The sequence below is a fragment of the Archocentrus centrarchus genome, chromosome 6 (assembly GCF_007364275.1).
Source record: "Archocentrus centrarchus isolate MPI-CPG fArcCen1 chromosome 6, fArcCen1, whole genome shotgun sequence".
Classification (NCBI taxonomy): domain Eukaryota; kingdom Metazoa; phylum Chordata; class Actinopteri; order Cichliformes; family Cichlidae; genus Archocentrus; species Archocentrus centrarchus.
This window is the reverse complement of record NC_044351.1, coordinates 13,553,237-13,569,362: the sequence shown is the minus strand read 5'-3', so window position 1 is coordinate 13,569,362 and position 16,126 is coordinate 13,553,237. Positions and strand designations below refer to the sequence as shown.

Sequence of the window (16,126 nt, the reverse complement as noted above, 5' to 3'; positions counted from 1 at the left end):
CAGGTCCAGGTTTCCAGCTTAGCCATGATCTTATCTTTCAGGTCAGCTGCTCTGGCGTTCATCGTACCAGTTGTTATTGGGGCTTGGAATGTGGGGATGATGATATCTCCCCCGCAACCTGTCGTCCTGGCCCCCCCTTGCTGTTGTAGCATTTGTGTTGTACCTCTTCATCTCTAGTTGCGATACCAGTTGCTTCTTGCAGATGTTGGAACACTGAGCTACTAGTTGTTTCATGTCATTGTGGATGTTGGGTGTTGAAGAGTCCATAGGTCCCACACCCTAATCATCTTCTTCCCTTTCACTGGGATTACATGTGTAGTAGCATTCCAACAGTTCCCGGTTCTCATCTTGTGTCCATTTGTTCTGTATCCTTGCTCTAGTAGCCCACTTATCATCAGTATGCTCTGGTTCCTCAAAACCTGCCATGGACCTTGTTAATCCAGGCGACATCTGAGCCATTATGGCCTCAGTTATCTGTCAGTCATATTCCGAGGTAGGCTTTCTCTAGCCTGGGGATTTGAACCCCCGACTTCTTGTTCCAAAGACGGTAATGATATATATATATATATATATATATATATATATATATATATATATATATGAGAGAGAGAGAGAGAGAGAGAGAGAGAGAGAAATAGCAGCTAGATAGTGTGTGTGACATGGGCACATGGGTCACATCCAGAGGAGGCCATGCCTTGCATTAAACCCTTTGTATTTACATGTTTTACAACATTGGTGTACAAAATGTATTTAAAACATAAACTTGAATTTCTTTTGTTGACTAGTGTGTGTGTGTGTGTATGATGAGTGGTGTAAAGCAAGCAGTACCTCCAATTTTCCACATGATGGCGATATAAGATTGTAGCTGGGAGGGATTTTAACCGCCATCTTACGGCTCAGTCTAATGATTTTACAGAGTTCAGGAAGAATAATCACTTTCATTTATTGAAAATACCATGAAACCCATCCATCATCTTGTATGGCACTCATCTGAAACCCTGCGTGGTAACATGTCTTTTGAAGCTATAGTGAAGACACTTGTTATGTAGAATCATGTGGCTCCACAGAGACTGTATTTGTTGATATTTGCTGGTGGATTGCCTTTTTTGTGGCTTATTAGGCCATTAAGGCTGTTAAGTGATGCAATAAATCGCAGGCTTACAACAGGTAGAGAAAATTATTGCTGCTGTTTGGAAACTCTACAAAGAGCCCGGCTCATCTGTCTCCCGCTAGCACACTGTGAACATCAATGCACATGTAGCTACTGCATAGTCACACACAGTTTACACATATACAGAGGCTGCACAGACACACAACGTGCCTCCTCCTCTGTCCTGCTGCAATCAGAGAACAGAGTGGACACTATGTTCTATAAGCGTTTGGCCCTCTGAAGACTTACTATCACACATATTCACTGTTTTTATCAAGAAAGAGCTAGATATTCTTTATTGTGGTCTCCAACTCTGTCTCTCTGTCTTTCCCTTCATCCAGCTTACATAATTATTTTTTTTTGCTTCAATGAAATTTGTTTTTGTTGTTGAACCCTGTTTATTTGTACACCTGGCTGTGTGCTTGTATATTCGTATGCGTCTATAATGGCTCAGCATTAATAGTGAGATAAGATAAAGCCTTATCTATTGCGTGTGCACATATGTGTGGGTGCATGTGTCAGTGTATTTGGTGGAGGGTTGGGGGGTGAAGCTCTGACTGGTGTCATGGTGGCATGTACTGGTTGTAGTAGCTATACTTAGAAAGTTCAGGGTTAGCTAACATCCGTGAATCACAAGCTGCTTATTTTGGATGGCAGAGGGGACATTAGTCCTTGAGGATATTTGGCCTTCAGGGCAGCTGCCAAAGTAAAGCTGACCAGGCTAAGCAGGAGGCACAGGGGCACGTACACACTCAACGATGTTAATGAGCTATTATTGGGCACTCAGTCACTTCAAAATTTCCCCTGACCAAAAATCTCCATAACAAGTAATGGCATGATTTTCCCAGTTTATGATCTGTTCTTAAACAGCATATTTGGGACATTTCTAAAGAATGGGTTTGACATTTAATGGGATGATTTGGTAAAACTTGGCAAATGTTATTTGTAATAAATGTAATTTATAAACTTTCATTGACACTTGTGTGAGCAATGGCACTGATTATGCATCTAATTGCAGCGGTTATTCACGAACTGGAAAGAAGAACAAAATTGGATGGAAAAAGTAAATTGCTGAGATGTCATTTTGTCATATGATTATGGTTACTGGAATATTCACGAGCATAATTTGCAAATTAGAAGAAATAAAAGCTTTGTTTTTCGAATCTCTTTACTTGTGACATGTTAAATAACTCAGATTGCAGTTTGAACTGGACTGACTTCATTGCCGTCTAGAATGCGACATTTATAACAGTCGTGAAGCTTAGGTAACTCGAAGAGTAAAAAGTGCAGTGCGTGTGTGTCTGTGAGTGTGTGTTGATGCATACGTACACCTCTCTCGCGATGTGAAAAACAAAGATGAAGCAATCTAATCACATTTTCATCTGATACTGTAATTTCCAAGCAGCTCTTTGAATGAGCTTCATCTTTGTCTGGCTTGATAAGATTATCGCTGCACCAATAGGCAGCTGTTTCCAGTAAACACACAGTTGGCAGTTTAGGATTCACATACAAAACACCCCAACATCTGGGTGACCTATTTTGTGGAATTATTGTGACTAATCCCTTCAAATTTCCCCATTTCATGCGTACCTTTGACTTTCATATTTGACCCAGCTGTCATAATTACTAAGCTAAATAAATTGGTATTGTGTGAGCTGTTTTGTGTTGGTGTCAATGCTTTGGTTCAATGCTAGTTTGTGTGCTTACAATGCGCAATAGGCATTTGTAACTCTTCTAGATTACATGTTGTAGTCCAGTAAACAAAAACTGTTACATTTGTGCAGATGTAACCTCATCTGCTCTCAAAATTGCAAAGCACCAGAGAAATGGAATACAATGTCTTTCTGTCCTGCACAAACAGGAACCCTGCAGCTTGCCGGAGAAAGTTCAGTTAAAATGGACGTTACTGGCAGAATGGTTTGAGACATCTGACTGCCTGCCCACGTCTCCGATTTGTTTGGTTTCACTGGATGAATGCAGTGAAAGCAAAAGTTTATTCAGCCTGATTATCATGTTATAGAGGTCTGCTGAACCATTTCTGCCTGTCTCTGTCAATTAGGCCTCTTTAGCTGCTTCTTTCTTTGTCTTTAACTCAGTGACAGAAAATATGCAATTCATACAGATGAATGAGAAACGTAGGATTCCCGGGCTGGACGACTCAAGCGTAAAAATGAAAGTTGTAAACATATTTAAGTGTTGATAATGAGTAAATAAAAAATTGAAAGAAGCAAAAAAAAAAAAAAAAGAGAAAAGGCCTTTGTTAATATTAGAGTGACACTTCTTGAGGCGAGATAGTGTCTGGTGTGATTGACAGGTCATTGTTTTGAAGTCTTGTGGTGCTGGGTTATTGCAGCAGGGCTCATGGTATTAAGTTTCATACAAGGGGTGAGCAGGGAGCAGACAGTTTAAGCAACTGAACTCATTGAATTGACCACCCACATTGCCCTAGGTCTTAGCAGACAGTAAGGTAGCTGAATATTATGGATACTCGGTGGCCAGGAAAATGATGTCTGGCTCCACACTTACATGCATATGCTACCAAACAAGTACACAATGGCAGAATGCAGAATGCAATTTAAAATGCCCCTACTCTAGCAGATATGCAGGTGCACGCGATTGCAACTAAAATGCGAGCTGCCATTTACCAGCTAAGTGCTACAAACATTTATAACAAGAGCTGAATTTACCTGTTAAAAAGCAGTGTAATGGCTTTTCATCCCGTGGCTTTAATCACTTAGCCATTGACCCCGTCTCTGTGTGAGCTGTTATCAGCCATGTTGTCAACCACCATCTTTCCTCCTGGGTGGCCTCATTTGGTACTTCAGACCACCTCTGTGCCTCTCTTCTTCTGTCTCACACACCTGTCATTACCCACTCATATCATGTTGTAAATCTTGTTAATTGATTAAAATAGCTTTAATGCTTTTAAATTAGTGTTAATAGCACAGCACTGCATCAGTGCTTTTTAATTTTTTTTTTTTAAAGATATCTTATCAACTTCCACATCCTGTATGTGCTTCACTGTTATAGTCTATGTACCAGTGGTTTAATGTAACCCTAACTCTGTGTTTGCATTGTTCTCCACAGGAGATTGTGTTGGTTCTGTTCTTTGGCACAGAGTATGTAGTCCGGCTGTGGTCGGCAGGCTGCCGCAGCAAATATGCGGGCATCAAAGGACGCCTCCGCTTTATCAGGAAACCCATATCAATCATAGGTGCACCTGGCTTTTTCCTTTGTTCTCATTTAATACAACAAATGCCATAAAGTATTCTTGTTGATGAACATCTCAGATAATTCCAGCAAGACTTCACTTTAGTATAAAAGTAAACTAATTGTAGCTCTTATTCAGTTGTTTATTAATTTTTTGCTTCTTTCTGTCTGTCTGTGTTGATTTCTCTTTCTTACAGATTTAATAGTGGTCATTGCCTCAATCATTGTTCTTGGTGTAGGGTCAAATGGCCAAGTGTTTGCAACATCTGCCATCAGGTAGGGCAATGAGTTTCATCTGCATTTTGCCATGCACTCATAGCTGCACCAGGATGAACCAGCCTGAGGTGATGTTGTGTGTTGCAGAGGCATCCGCTTTCTCCAAATCCTGCGGATGCTACATGTGGATCGACAGGGAGGAACGTGGAGGCTCCTGGGATCTGTAGTCTTTATTCATCGGCAGGTAAGATGAGAAGTAACTAGACTAATGCTGCTAATTAAATATTATGTCTGTATGTTATTATTTATTGCTTATATCTCAATTGCTTTTAAATGCAATTGTTTAGAATATTTTTAATACATATCTGGCAATCAACAGAAGGTATAACTGCAGTGATAGATTTGGCTGCAGTGTGCTCTGTATGGTAAATGCACAGGCCTTAATTGTGCTTATACAGTGCAGCAGACAAGCTAGTTGCCGTAAACACAGTAACATTTACTGCTTATGACAACAAGTCCAACAACAAAAAAAAAAAAAAATCCAGAGCAGACCTGGCTTTATAAGGAGAAGAAAAGAAGTTGTTAAGGTTGGCTGTAGTTTTTTTTTTTTCCTTTATTTTATTCTGGTACCCTTGTTTTAGTTCTTTCTCAGACTGATACACAATGGAGTCAGTTGGTGTCATGTTCTCTTCTTAATCCTTCAAGTACACCAAGTTTCTTGGTTGTGGTCAAACCTGACGATCTTTGATGCATAAGAGGAGCAGGGCTTATCGTGAGGATCATGTGCAGAGAATCACAAAAATACATTCAAGATGGAGCCAAATTGAGCCTAATGTGATTCAGTGCCACTTCCCTGTTGTCAGATGATCACTTTATCAAATGATATGCTCTGTTTAGTGGAAGTACTTTGTGATGTGAAGGAGATGATGGGATGTCTGCTCAGACTGGTATCAGTAATGTGAATATATATATATATCACTATTTTGGCTTCATTTAATAATATTTATTAATTTATTTATCATTATTTTGGGGGATAAATTTAGGCTCAAAAACCTATGGTGAAGACAAGATACATTTTAAAATTATGATTTCTATATTTGCTGTATAGCTTACCTGCAAAAACCTGTTTTTCTAAATGTAGGCAAATTCCTCTAATGGAGCTCTGTAGGCTTAATCAATACTGATATTAATCATCAACTAACATTCAGCACATTGTTTTTCATGTATTGGGTGTCTTTAGCGGCAAGGTGACTTGGAGGTCTTTAAAATGTAACATTGATCTGTAGCTAATGGGGACCAAGTCTAAAAACACTTTCCATTCTGGCTGTAACATAAACACTGAAACATCAAACATATATGTACAACTTGTCGTGTATAATGGAGTCACAGTAATGGAGACAGCTGAGGTTTTGGGAGGGCTGAAAGTGAAGATTGTATAATAGTTTATCTGACTTCAGAGAATGAGGTGCACTGCATACATGAAGCAAGGACTATTATTTCTTTAGGAAAGCAAAAGACATCAGTCCCAGTTTGTGCAAAAATCCTCTCACAGCTCAAATATAGTGAGACTTGAAGCTGATTTTTTTTATTTGCGCAGACAAGACCCAAATAATCATTTGGAGTAAGCTAGCCTGACATGTTTAAGCTGACTTGCTTATGTCAGTCAGCAGCAGTTATGTGACTCGTTGGAAACATTAATGTTGTTTGAAAGGGACAAGGCTACATTGTCAGAATACATTCAACGTGATGCCCTAAAAAAAAGCATATCTCAAAAGTTTTTGCAGCAGAGAATTTAGCTTTGGCAGTCACTGGTATTTCCAACTGCATATGCAGTCAAAAACGGCCTTGAGCAACAATCAAACTCAGGGGATTGCTGCATCAGCCAAGCTGTGACATGGTCAATGGATAAAGCCATAGCTGCTGTTTCCACTTAGAGCTTTGTCAGAGAGCAAACTAGAATAACATGGTAAGTCTTTCATATTATGTTTTCATAGTTTGATCTTCGGTCAACTTGCATTTTTCAGGAGCTGATTACCACCTTGTACATTGGCTTTTTGGGCCTGATCTTTTCCTCCTACTTTGTCTACTTGGCGGAGAAAGACGCTGTAGATGAGGAGGGCAAGACGGGCTTCTCCAGCTACGCCGATGCCCTCTGGTGGGGTGTGGTAAGGCAACTAAAAGAAAAGACAAATAGTTTGTATAAAAGAAAGTCCCTCACTGATGTTGCACCTACATATTTGTGGGCTTATAAGAATATATATATATTTTTAAATGTCGTTCTTAATGCATATTTTACTGGGAATCTTAAATGCTACTTGAATTTGCAAACTTGGCTTCCAGACTTAAAAGGCTACAAAACATGTACATCAAATGAGATTCTTCTCTATAAAGAGTTGTAACAAGTTTTCTGCACAATGCCCTCTCGAGTCCTAACTGGAAAATGGAGATGGCCGACCACCCTGGGTGGACTTATTATTTAACCTCCTTGTGTTTTTACTCTCCTCATTGGATCTTGACATAGTATGCATGTGTTGCTGTAGCACTTGAGACAGAGACAGGTGTGTTTATGTTTTTCGTGCGTGGAGCTGGATTTGCCCATTCTCCTCTGTGTGGAGGCTCAGGTTTCCAGAGCAGTTAATTAAACATTTGAATTGAAAGCACAGAGTAATGAGAAACCTATGGCAGCCTTGTGCAGGGGATCAGTGGGCCACAAAGAGACGGTAATAAACCATTCACTTCTGGGATCTTTGGCTCAAAGAACTTTTAGAGCACCAATATAAAGTGTCAGTTCCCTTAATTAAAACTTTAATTGTGGGATTGCCACCTTTATGTAACAAGGGTTAGAGGGGTCACACTGCTCCTAACTGCTCTATGGAAGCTGTTTTTAGTGTTGCTCTGTTCACAATGCAGAAAAAAAAAGGAATCACGCTTTGGGATTTTTCCACCTTTTTTGTTTTTCTGAGACTGTAAACTTGAGTGTGGTGATATTTTTTCCTCACCGGTGTGTGTGTGTGTGTGTGTGTGTGTGTGTGTGTGTGTGTGTGTGTGTGTGTGTGTGTGTGTGTGTGTGTGTGTGTGTGTGGGTTTGCTGAAATGTGATTGCACTGATTGGAGCATGCTAAGCTCTCTCACAGAGTATGCCTTCGCTTGGCATGATTTCCACATTCGGATGTGCAGGTGCACGGCACAGCTGGAGGACAAGCCAATGCCATGATTCATATCCCCTTCCCTCCCTCCCTCCCTCCCTCCCTCCCTCACCTTCTCTGTTCTTTGTCTTTTTCAGTTGCTAACGGTTAGGTAATGGTGCAACTTTCCAATCTCGCCAGGGCTAAGAAAGCTATTGGTAACAAACTTGCCAGTTTGTAGATACCATATGATGTAGCTACCAATGATGTAAGCATGTATATTCAGTAAATATATTCAGCTATACATATTCAAAGATTAGGTCTGAGACCTTTTTGTAGGCATGAAGTGGTTTTTGCCCCTCACCCTACATACTGAATGAAATGGGTGTTTTTGAGTAGACCATTCCGCTCTGATGTCAGGAGGACATTGTTTAGTCATCGGATTTGTGGATGAGGGATTAAATCCCCCTCCACTCCACCCACACCCAACATACACCCACCCGCCCTTCCCACCTCTGCTCCTTCTTTTTTTTTTTTTGCTCTCAAAGCTCTTTAAAGAATCTCACCTTACATCAGCCGCTTTGTATTAGTGCACAGCGGCAGCTCACGCGCCGATACCCCGCAGGCACTCACAGTAAGCTGAAGTGTGTTCTGAATGTGTCAGAATTGGCTCGGCTTTCAGAATGGGTGTACATGCAAATGCAAGAGGTATTTGTTTTTCCTCCTCACCCTAGCAAATTCCTACACTCACTGAGGATTAGTGGTTGGGAATCTTATTCCTTTTGAGGGGCAAGATCCTCAAATGTCCCAGCCTTCTCTGACAGTAGTGGAGCAAATCCAGGTCGGCTGATGAACTTTTTCTTTATTGTCTAATTCCCCCTTATAGACTGCAGGGTAGAGCCTCGAGAGCTCTGCATTGACTGGCATTTTCATTACACTAGCAGCTTATTAAAAAATAGAGTGGGCATTTGATATTTATTTACTTAAAGTTTAAATAAAATTTTAATGTGATCTTTAATCTTGAAGTAGAAATTAGTTACATTTGGGATGCATTTAAATCTGCAAGATTAAAAAAAAAAGCCATTGAGTTTTCCCAGTTAGTCTTTTACTTTTATTACACCCCCAGAGGATGTAATATTATTTACTACACTCTGTTTTTTTTTTCGGCTTATCATGTTATAGCTTTGGTTTTTCTTTGCATCAGTGAAGGGCTTTAATCATTGTAAGATTTCTCTTCCATAGATCTGTCATACTCAAGTGTGTGTACATCTTATTTGTGGTAAGAGGAACTTCCTCTGCTCTTTGTCTTTAGGTAACTGTCACCACAATCGGCTACGGAGACAAAATTCCTCAAACATGGATAGGAAAGGCCATCGCCTCCTGCTTCAGTGTCTTTGCTATCTCCTTCTTCGCTCTACCTGCAGTAAATACAGTTTTAATCTAAATCCTATGAAATCCATGAGTTCATACATTTTTTTAAAATGTTTCCTTTATACCTAACCTTATTACAACTTGTCTGGCTCCTTCCTTCCTGCTTTTTCAGTTTAGTTACTGTTCTCTGTGATGTATCATTACAGACTATATACTGAGCAAACCTATTGTTAAAAAATACATTTTTAATTTTTGTAGATTCTACATGTACTGTCCTTAATTCTACAATGGAGGTTTAACTTTTCATTTGCAGTCTGGGTAGTAAACTAGTAAAATTGAATTCTTTTTGTTTAGGGTATCCTGGGGTCAGGTTTTGCCCTCAAAGTCCAACAGAAGCAGAGACAGAAGCATTTCAACAGACAGATCCCTGCTGCAGTCGCCCTTATCCAGGTACAGTTTTAGCACCGAATGGAAAACTCCCAGGGTCAAAAATGCATTTTTCTTCTTTCATCAGAAAGCACTGAATATTTTAGTTACACTTCTTATAAATTAAGAATTATTATTTTATTTTTTGGGGGAGAGGGGGCAGGGGCATATGCTGAAAGGCTGTGGCAGCACCTACCATGGGCTGTTTCCTCTGTGTTGTTCCTCTGCTCTCTTTTCCTGTTGTAAAAATAAAAAGGATAAATGCCCCAATCATAAATTAAACAATTTTGAAATTGTCATAGTTTTTATAGGATAAAACAAAAATAAATCAAGAACGATAAAATACCAGTAAGTCAGTGCATGCACTCAAGTTTTGCGTAATCAAATAATTACAAAAACAGGTCAGACAGAGTCAGGGATTTAACAGAAGACAAATGTACCTCAGTTTGGTATTGAACTGTTTAGGGACTTGTGACACAAAGACAACTGAAACGTCTGCGAGATATTAGAAACTGAATGGAAATATTCACTCCCTAAGATTTAAACCCTGATACCATAAATAAAAACAGCATAAAGGAAAATTAACATTGTTTGATTGAAGCTAAGAAGCAACAGATGCCAGTTAGCTTCAGTCAAGGCCTTTGCTAGCCCCGCAAAGGCCCGGCGACCTGTCCAGGGTGGACCCTGCCTAACTGGCAGCTGAGATAGGGGTCAGTCTCCGTGACCCGGGCCTGTGGTGGCCCTGGGACAAACCTTGTGTGGCCCACATTACAAACACTAAAAGGTAAAGACTAAAAATGTTACAAACACTGAATAGAGTGTGCATTTTTTTTTCTGTCATGTGCTGGCTCCCTAAATTGGTGCTGAGTCACCAAAACTTGCTCTGCTCTACAGGATAAGGCAGGCATAACTAATGAGTGGCTTATGGGAAACTAAGGTGTTAGCAAAACCTCTCAATGTTTTCTTTTTATTTCAGAACATTTAATCATAAACTTATTGGAGAGTTTTAAATCCATAGGTTGGGGGATTTAAAATGTAATCACATTTTATAGAAATATTTCACTGACCAAATAAATGATCTTTCTCAGACACTGTGGAGGTGCTATGCAGCAGAGAAACCCAACGGCTCTGCGGCTACTTGGAAAATGTACGTCCTAACTCCAGAGGGTGTTGCTGCAGCAGAATCTGACAGAAGGAAACATAACTTTTCGGTAATCATCCACTTTCTGTTTGATAATTCTGTAGAATCTTTTTTCTGTTGTGATTGATTTGCTTTTCTCAAAAGGCATTTAAGGCGGTCCCTTAAAGGTCAAGTATAAGTACCAGGCTTGTGATGATATTCAGATATTTTTTAAAATATCTGAATCCTTTTCTTTCTCATCAGTTGCTTATTGCGTCTCTTGATTTTGATCTATACAAAACAGGCTGTGAACCCCGCCCTGAAAATATCATGCCCGCGTATTTGATCATTCCTCCCTGTCGAATTCTGATAAACATTATTAGGGTTTCTCATAAATGCAATTTTTGTCCTAGCAGTTTAACCCTTTGAACCCAAGATGTCAAGCATCTAGACTGTACTTGCTGACAGTGTCGTTGTAAAAAGCCGTTAGACTGTGATACTCTGATTTGCATACGTGTGGCCCACACTCTATTGTCTCCTTGTGTAGTTCACCTTCTGCAACGATATTAGCTATATTGCGCCAAAACCCGTACAGAATAAAAGGGAAGGCCAAATTCCCACAAACATACACACATGTAAGGGCACAATGCACAAAAACGCAAGTACACACAGACACACAGACATACACAACAGCCCCTTTTCCCCTTAAAGGCCTGACTCCACCAGGATGACTCGAGGCCTTTGTCTCTCCTGGACAAAGACTCAGTCAGTTGAGATGATGTCACCACCGCCTTTCTCATGGGAGTAAACCTTTGTCTAGTAGAACAACAACAAAAAAATCTTTGTGTAGCATTGAACCCACATGCATTTGGGAGAATGAAGGCTTCTTCCGCTCTTTTCTGTTTCAGCATGTGACTTTCTTCTCTGTCTTTCCTCCCTCTCCCCTTTCTCTGTCTTTCAAGATTCCTGCTCTTTTTTTTTTTTCTCTGTTGAGCACACTTTATTTCACTCTTTTCTTTTCTTCCCTGCTCTTCCTGTCTCCTCTCTCTGAGTATTTTCACCTTTCTGCATTTTGTTCACATTCTTGTTAACAGCCCCCCCCCCCCCCTCCCACTCCCCTCTTCATTATCAGACTTCATAAGAGTCTGTTTTTTTATGTTCCTATATCTTAACCCCAGTGTTAGCTCCACGTTCTCTTTGTCCTTCCATCTTCTCTTTCTTTTCTCTTCTTTTTTCCTCTTTAGTCTTTCAACACCCAACAAAGCTTCCCACTCTCCTAATGACTGCTTCAAACATTGGGTATTTGGATGGAACTGCTGGCTATTTGTGAAATACCAAATAATTTAGTTTGTATAAAGGCCATGTCGATGACGTCGGTGTGGGTCAGTTGTTCTGTGGAATGGACTCGGGGCACCAATTAGGTTCTCGCAAACTCACTGACACATAAAATATAGCGATGACTTCACTCAGATAAACTGTGATTAAGCAGGTACTACTTTCTGTATGTCATTAGTACTCAAGAAAGAATCTATTAGGAATATGGTGCATAACAGCAGTTGCCTAAATATAAGGATGAGATGATGAGATTATTTCTGCGGCATTATTGTGGTCTAATGTCAAAAGAGCATTTCAGAATCCAGAGTGAACCAATATCAGAACTGTTGTGATTCTTTCAAACATTTTTGAGTCATTCACATTAATTCAGCACGGCTCCTTTAAACACTTTTGATAATTACAGGTACCATCACGTCTTGTTTAATTAATTTTGCTGTCTTGTGTCCGTCAGAAAAAGTTAAACAAGAAGAGGTTGAAGTGCAGAGGAAATGGTTCTATGGGCGTCGGGTCGGAGAGAGCTGTATCGATCCCCCAGATCACCTATGATCACATTGAAGACTCCGAGGAGAAGAAAGATGTCTCATTTTTCCACGAAGAGCCAAGGGGGACTGTGGAAGGTAATACACTTAAAGAACCGCGTCTGTAGTGTTACTGTAGTGTGCAGTGACATTTACAAATCACATCAAATAGTTATCACGGATTATTGTCGCTCACTAATTTTTGACTAAATTTGATCTTCGCAGCAAATTTTTTTTCAAAGAAAACTGGCTGATTTCCGTAAAATGCCTTTTTTCCAAGAAATCGGTCCAAGAGCAGCGAGGTAGCCAAGATTACATGTGAGGGCACTGCGCCTCGTTTTTATTAGTCTTTGATCAAGCTGACTTGGTTTTGGATCTCTTAACAAGAGAATTTTTGTTGTAAACCTAACACCTCAGACTGCTGTTCTGTGAAGGCGTTTAGAAGACTCATGTTTCATATCTCGTGACGCTATCTTTGCTGCAAAGCCAACTTGAAATAAAGCATGTGTCATGTAGAGAACATTTGATAACGTGGATAAAAGCAATAATAAAACTAAGCCTTAATACAATTTTGTTTGATGAAATATATGTGTTGAGAATGTTGAAGTGATCTCAGGACCTCGAAGTGGCCAGAACTTCATGAAGACTGGCATTATTTACGGGACTTGGTTTGGAACTACAAGCTATTGACTTTTACTTTGTCTTGTCAGCTGTCAGTCTTATTTTGAATAGCTGTGACAATAAATGCTGTAAAATAAAATGTTGCAGGCTTAACAAATACAGTGATAGACCTACTATGTTTATATCTTAAGGCTAGTAGATCTCCACAAAAGCAATGCTCCCCATGAGGAACGACCACTTCATTTACACTCTTCATGGGAAGAGAACATGCTAAATCACAATAACTCAGTCATCTCATTTGTTCATGTTTGTGGAACTTTGTATTGTTGTATTGCTAGTGACAGAAGGTAGTGATCATTCTTGCAAGTTCTGTCATCCTCCTCATCATCACTATATCAAACATGAAACAAAAGCAAACAAAGGACGTAGCATTGCGTTCGCAGAGGGATAATAAATACCAAAATCAAAAGAATTGGGATTTATAGTATCAGTATCTTTTTTTTTAAAACCATACCAATGTTAATAATTGCTGTATGTGTGACGATGTATGTGCAAAGTTTCTTTGAGATTGGTGCACCCGTTACGGTGGAGATAGGGTACATGTAGACATATACTGTATACAGGAGTTCTAGTTGCTTATTTTCACATAGTAAACAGAGGCCCTATCCTGATCCATTAGAGCCAAGATGGCTGCCAGGTGTCTCCAGTAAGCCACATGGAATCCATTACAGCCTCAGTGGTGATTAGAGGTCATGGTTACAAGCTCTTTACTGCTTCACTTGTCCTCCGTGCTAGCCACAGAAATTCACAGTGGGCTTAAATGGAAAAATCCTTAAAACACCAGCTTGTCAGCAAGTTGCAAGTGGGAATTTGTTGTAATGCCAGTTGCAGTTTACCAATTCTTCAGTCATACCGAAGCCATTATTATTGATTATTCACATAGCACCCAGTTCATCGTAGCATTTGTACATAGCAAAAGAGACATTTTAAATGCAGGTCTATAGACACAGTTTATGATTGATAGTTAGTTAAAGAGGGCAGTGGTTTAGCTTCCTGCGTTAAAACTCAACCCCATTAAATGAACTGACCCAGACTCCAGGTTAATAAATGCACTTTATGAGTTTTTTCCTGTTTAAAACACGCAGTCTTAAAAGGAGCTGCAGTGGCATAAACTTGACATAAAGGTGAGACCATCACTAGAAGAACAGGCACAGTGCAGAGAAAAGTTGTGTAGTTTTTGGCTTAATTAGGTGGATCTCGGATAACGTAGGAGAACATATGTCTGTGTGCATGTGGAAAAGAGGAACCAAATCAAAAATTGACATTAAACCAGTTAGGCAGGACATTTTGTTTAGCATCCATCCACATATTTATACACATACAAGCAATATCACAGGGCAATAATAATTCAGATGTTCTGCATACACTGTGTAACCAATAAATAATCCTGAATAAATACACATGAAAGACTGAGACTACAGAGTGGAAAAAGGAACTGGACGAGTTATGGATGACATAAAACCGTGTGAAGAAGCCGAAGTCTGCAGCCTGCTGTCACTAATTATAATGTCTGAGTTTAAACAGCACAGGACTGTATGATCTCTGCTTCAGATCCACCCATAAAACAGACATCTGCAATGTCAACTGTCTACAACAGGCCTGTTTTATTGTTTTAAGTGACACTCTTTCAACTTGGTACTGGGCTCCTGGATTTCTTAAAAAGAATTTACCCACACTTGTTCAGTGAGTGTTACTGAAATCAGAAATGTCACTGATCATTAAGCCTGCCTAACTGAATGTTGAAAGAATCATGTATACATGCATGCATTAACATTTACTGTACTAACATTCATTATTTTCACAAATCTTGGAAGTTGGGTTTTACTTTGGTGGTTTATTGCTGTTGCTGCTATGGTGTATCTCTTCCTTACTCACAAGTCAAATGCTTGGGAGCAGGCATTAGATTTACAGACTAATATTGGTTTTTAGCGATACTGCACATTTGCAGCTGGATCTGGCTTAAACTTTAACATCAGTCATTTTTCATAAATGGAAAAACTAAAGCTGTGAGAAAATATAGTCATCTATTCTCTTTTTATAGGAGTCACCAGGATGTTCAGGCAATCAGGTGAGTATACTTTCAAGTACCTCATCTCATATGCTGTAATGCCAACTATATACTTGGTTCAATGACTGATCCTGCTATATTTCAAGTTTCCATTGCATAATCTTTTACGTTATGGTACTGAATTAAAAAAAAGAGTCATAATGAAAAGCAAATACTTTGGATACTTTTGTTAATGTATTTGTTATTCTTATAGAAACAAGCCAAAAAAAAAAAAAAAAAGAGTATATACAGTAGTGTTTACAGCACTGTAACCAGTGGCTAAACAGTTCTTTTTCTTCCACTTCCCTGTGTTAATCATTAGCTGGTCCGCCTATGTAATGTGGCCCAGACAGTATTTTAATTAGACTTACTGGCTGGCTGGGCCTTTGTCCTCATCCGGACCAAACCAGAGCCAAGCAGAGAGACTGGGCCCACGTTGACCTGCCTGTTTTCTTTACTGGGTGCCCTGCCAACATCGTGGGCGAGGAACAGGGCTGGACAGGGGCCTTGGGGACCGTGGGGACCCAGACTGGGACACTAAAAAGAGGTGGAGAGGGAGCAGGGTTGTGGAGTTGATAAGCTGCCATTGTGGAGCTCCAGTGGTTAGAAATAAACTGGTCATTGTTTGATTTAGTCAGTGTCCAGCTTATCGCTCCACTTATCTGTCTGGCCCCACCTAAGTCCCGTCTGTGAGAATCTCTCAATGGATCGCCCGCTCTCTCACTCTGTTTCTATTGCCTTCTTGTTTCTGCACTTTGAATCCCCGCCCCCTTTTTTTCCCATGGGCCGTAGCCTTTACCAAAAACATTTAAATTCATGGACCAGATAGCTCCATATTGTCAATAAACCCTGTTCTGTTTTTGTAGCCAATAAGCCAGTAATGTCTTCTTCAGTGACCTGAAGTTGCTGTTAAAGGTGGGCTCTGAT

General features: G+C 39.9%; 1 protein-coding gene across 1 annotated transcript in view; it reads left to right on the top strand.

Moving 5' to 3' along the window:
- The window catches only part of kcnq1.2 (potassium voltage-gated channel, KQT-like subfamily, member 1.2), a 179,848-nt gene that overhangs the window by 23,783 nt on the left and 139,939 nt on the right, over positions 1–16,126 (top strand). Inside the window, exons 3-11 of the mRNA XM_030731548.1 lie at positions 4,238–4,364; positions 4,558–4,636; positions 4,724–4,820; positions 6,601–6,741; positions 9,014–9,124; positions 9,427–9,522; positions 10,587–10,709; positions 12,405–12,570; positions 15,194–15,220. Of these exons, the coding sequence (XP_030587408.1) occupies positions 4,238–4,364; positions 4,558–4,636; positions 4,724–4,820; positions 6,601–6,741; positions 9,014–9,124; positions 9,427–9,522; positions 10,587–10,709; positions 12,405–12,570; positions 15,194–15,220 (967 nt within the window). The remainder of the gene's footprint in view (positions 1–4,237; positions 4,365–4,557; positions 4,637–4,723; positions 4,821–6,600; positions 6,742–9,013; positions 9,125–9,426; positions 9,523–10,586; positions 10,710–12,404; positions 12,571–15,193; positions 15,221–16,126) is intronic.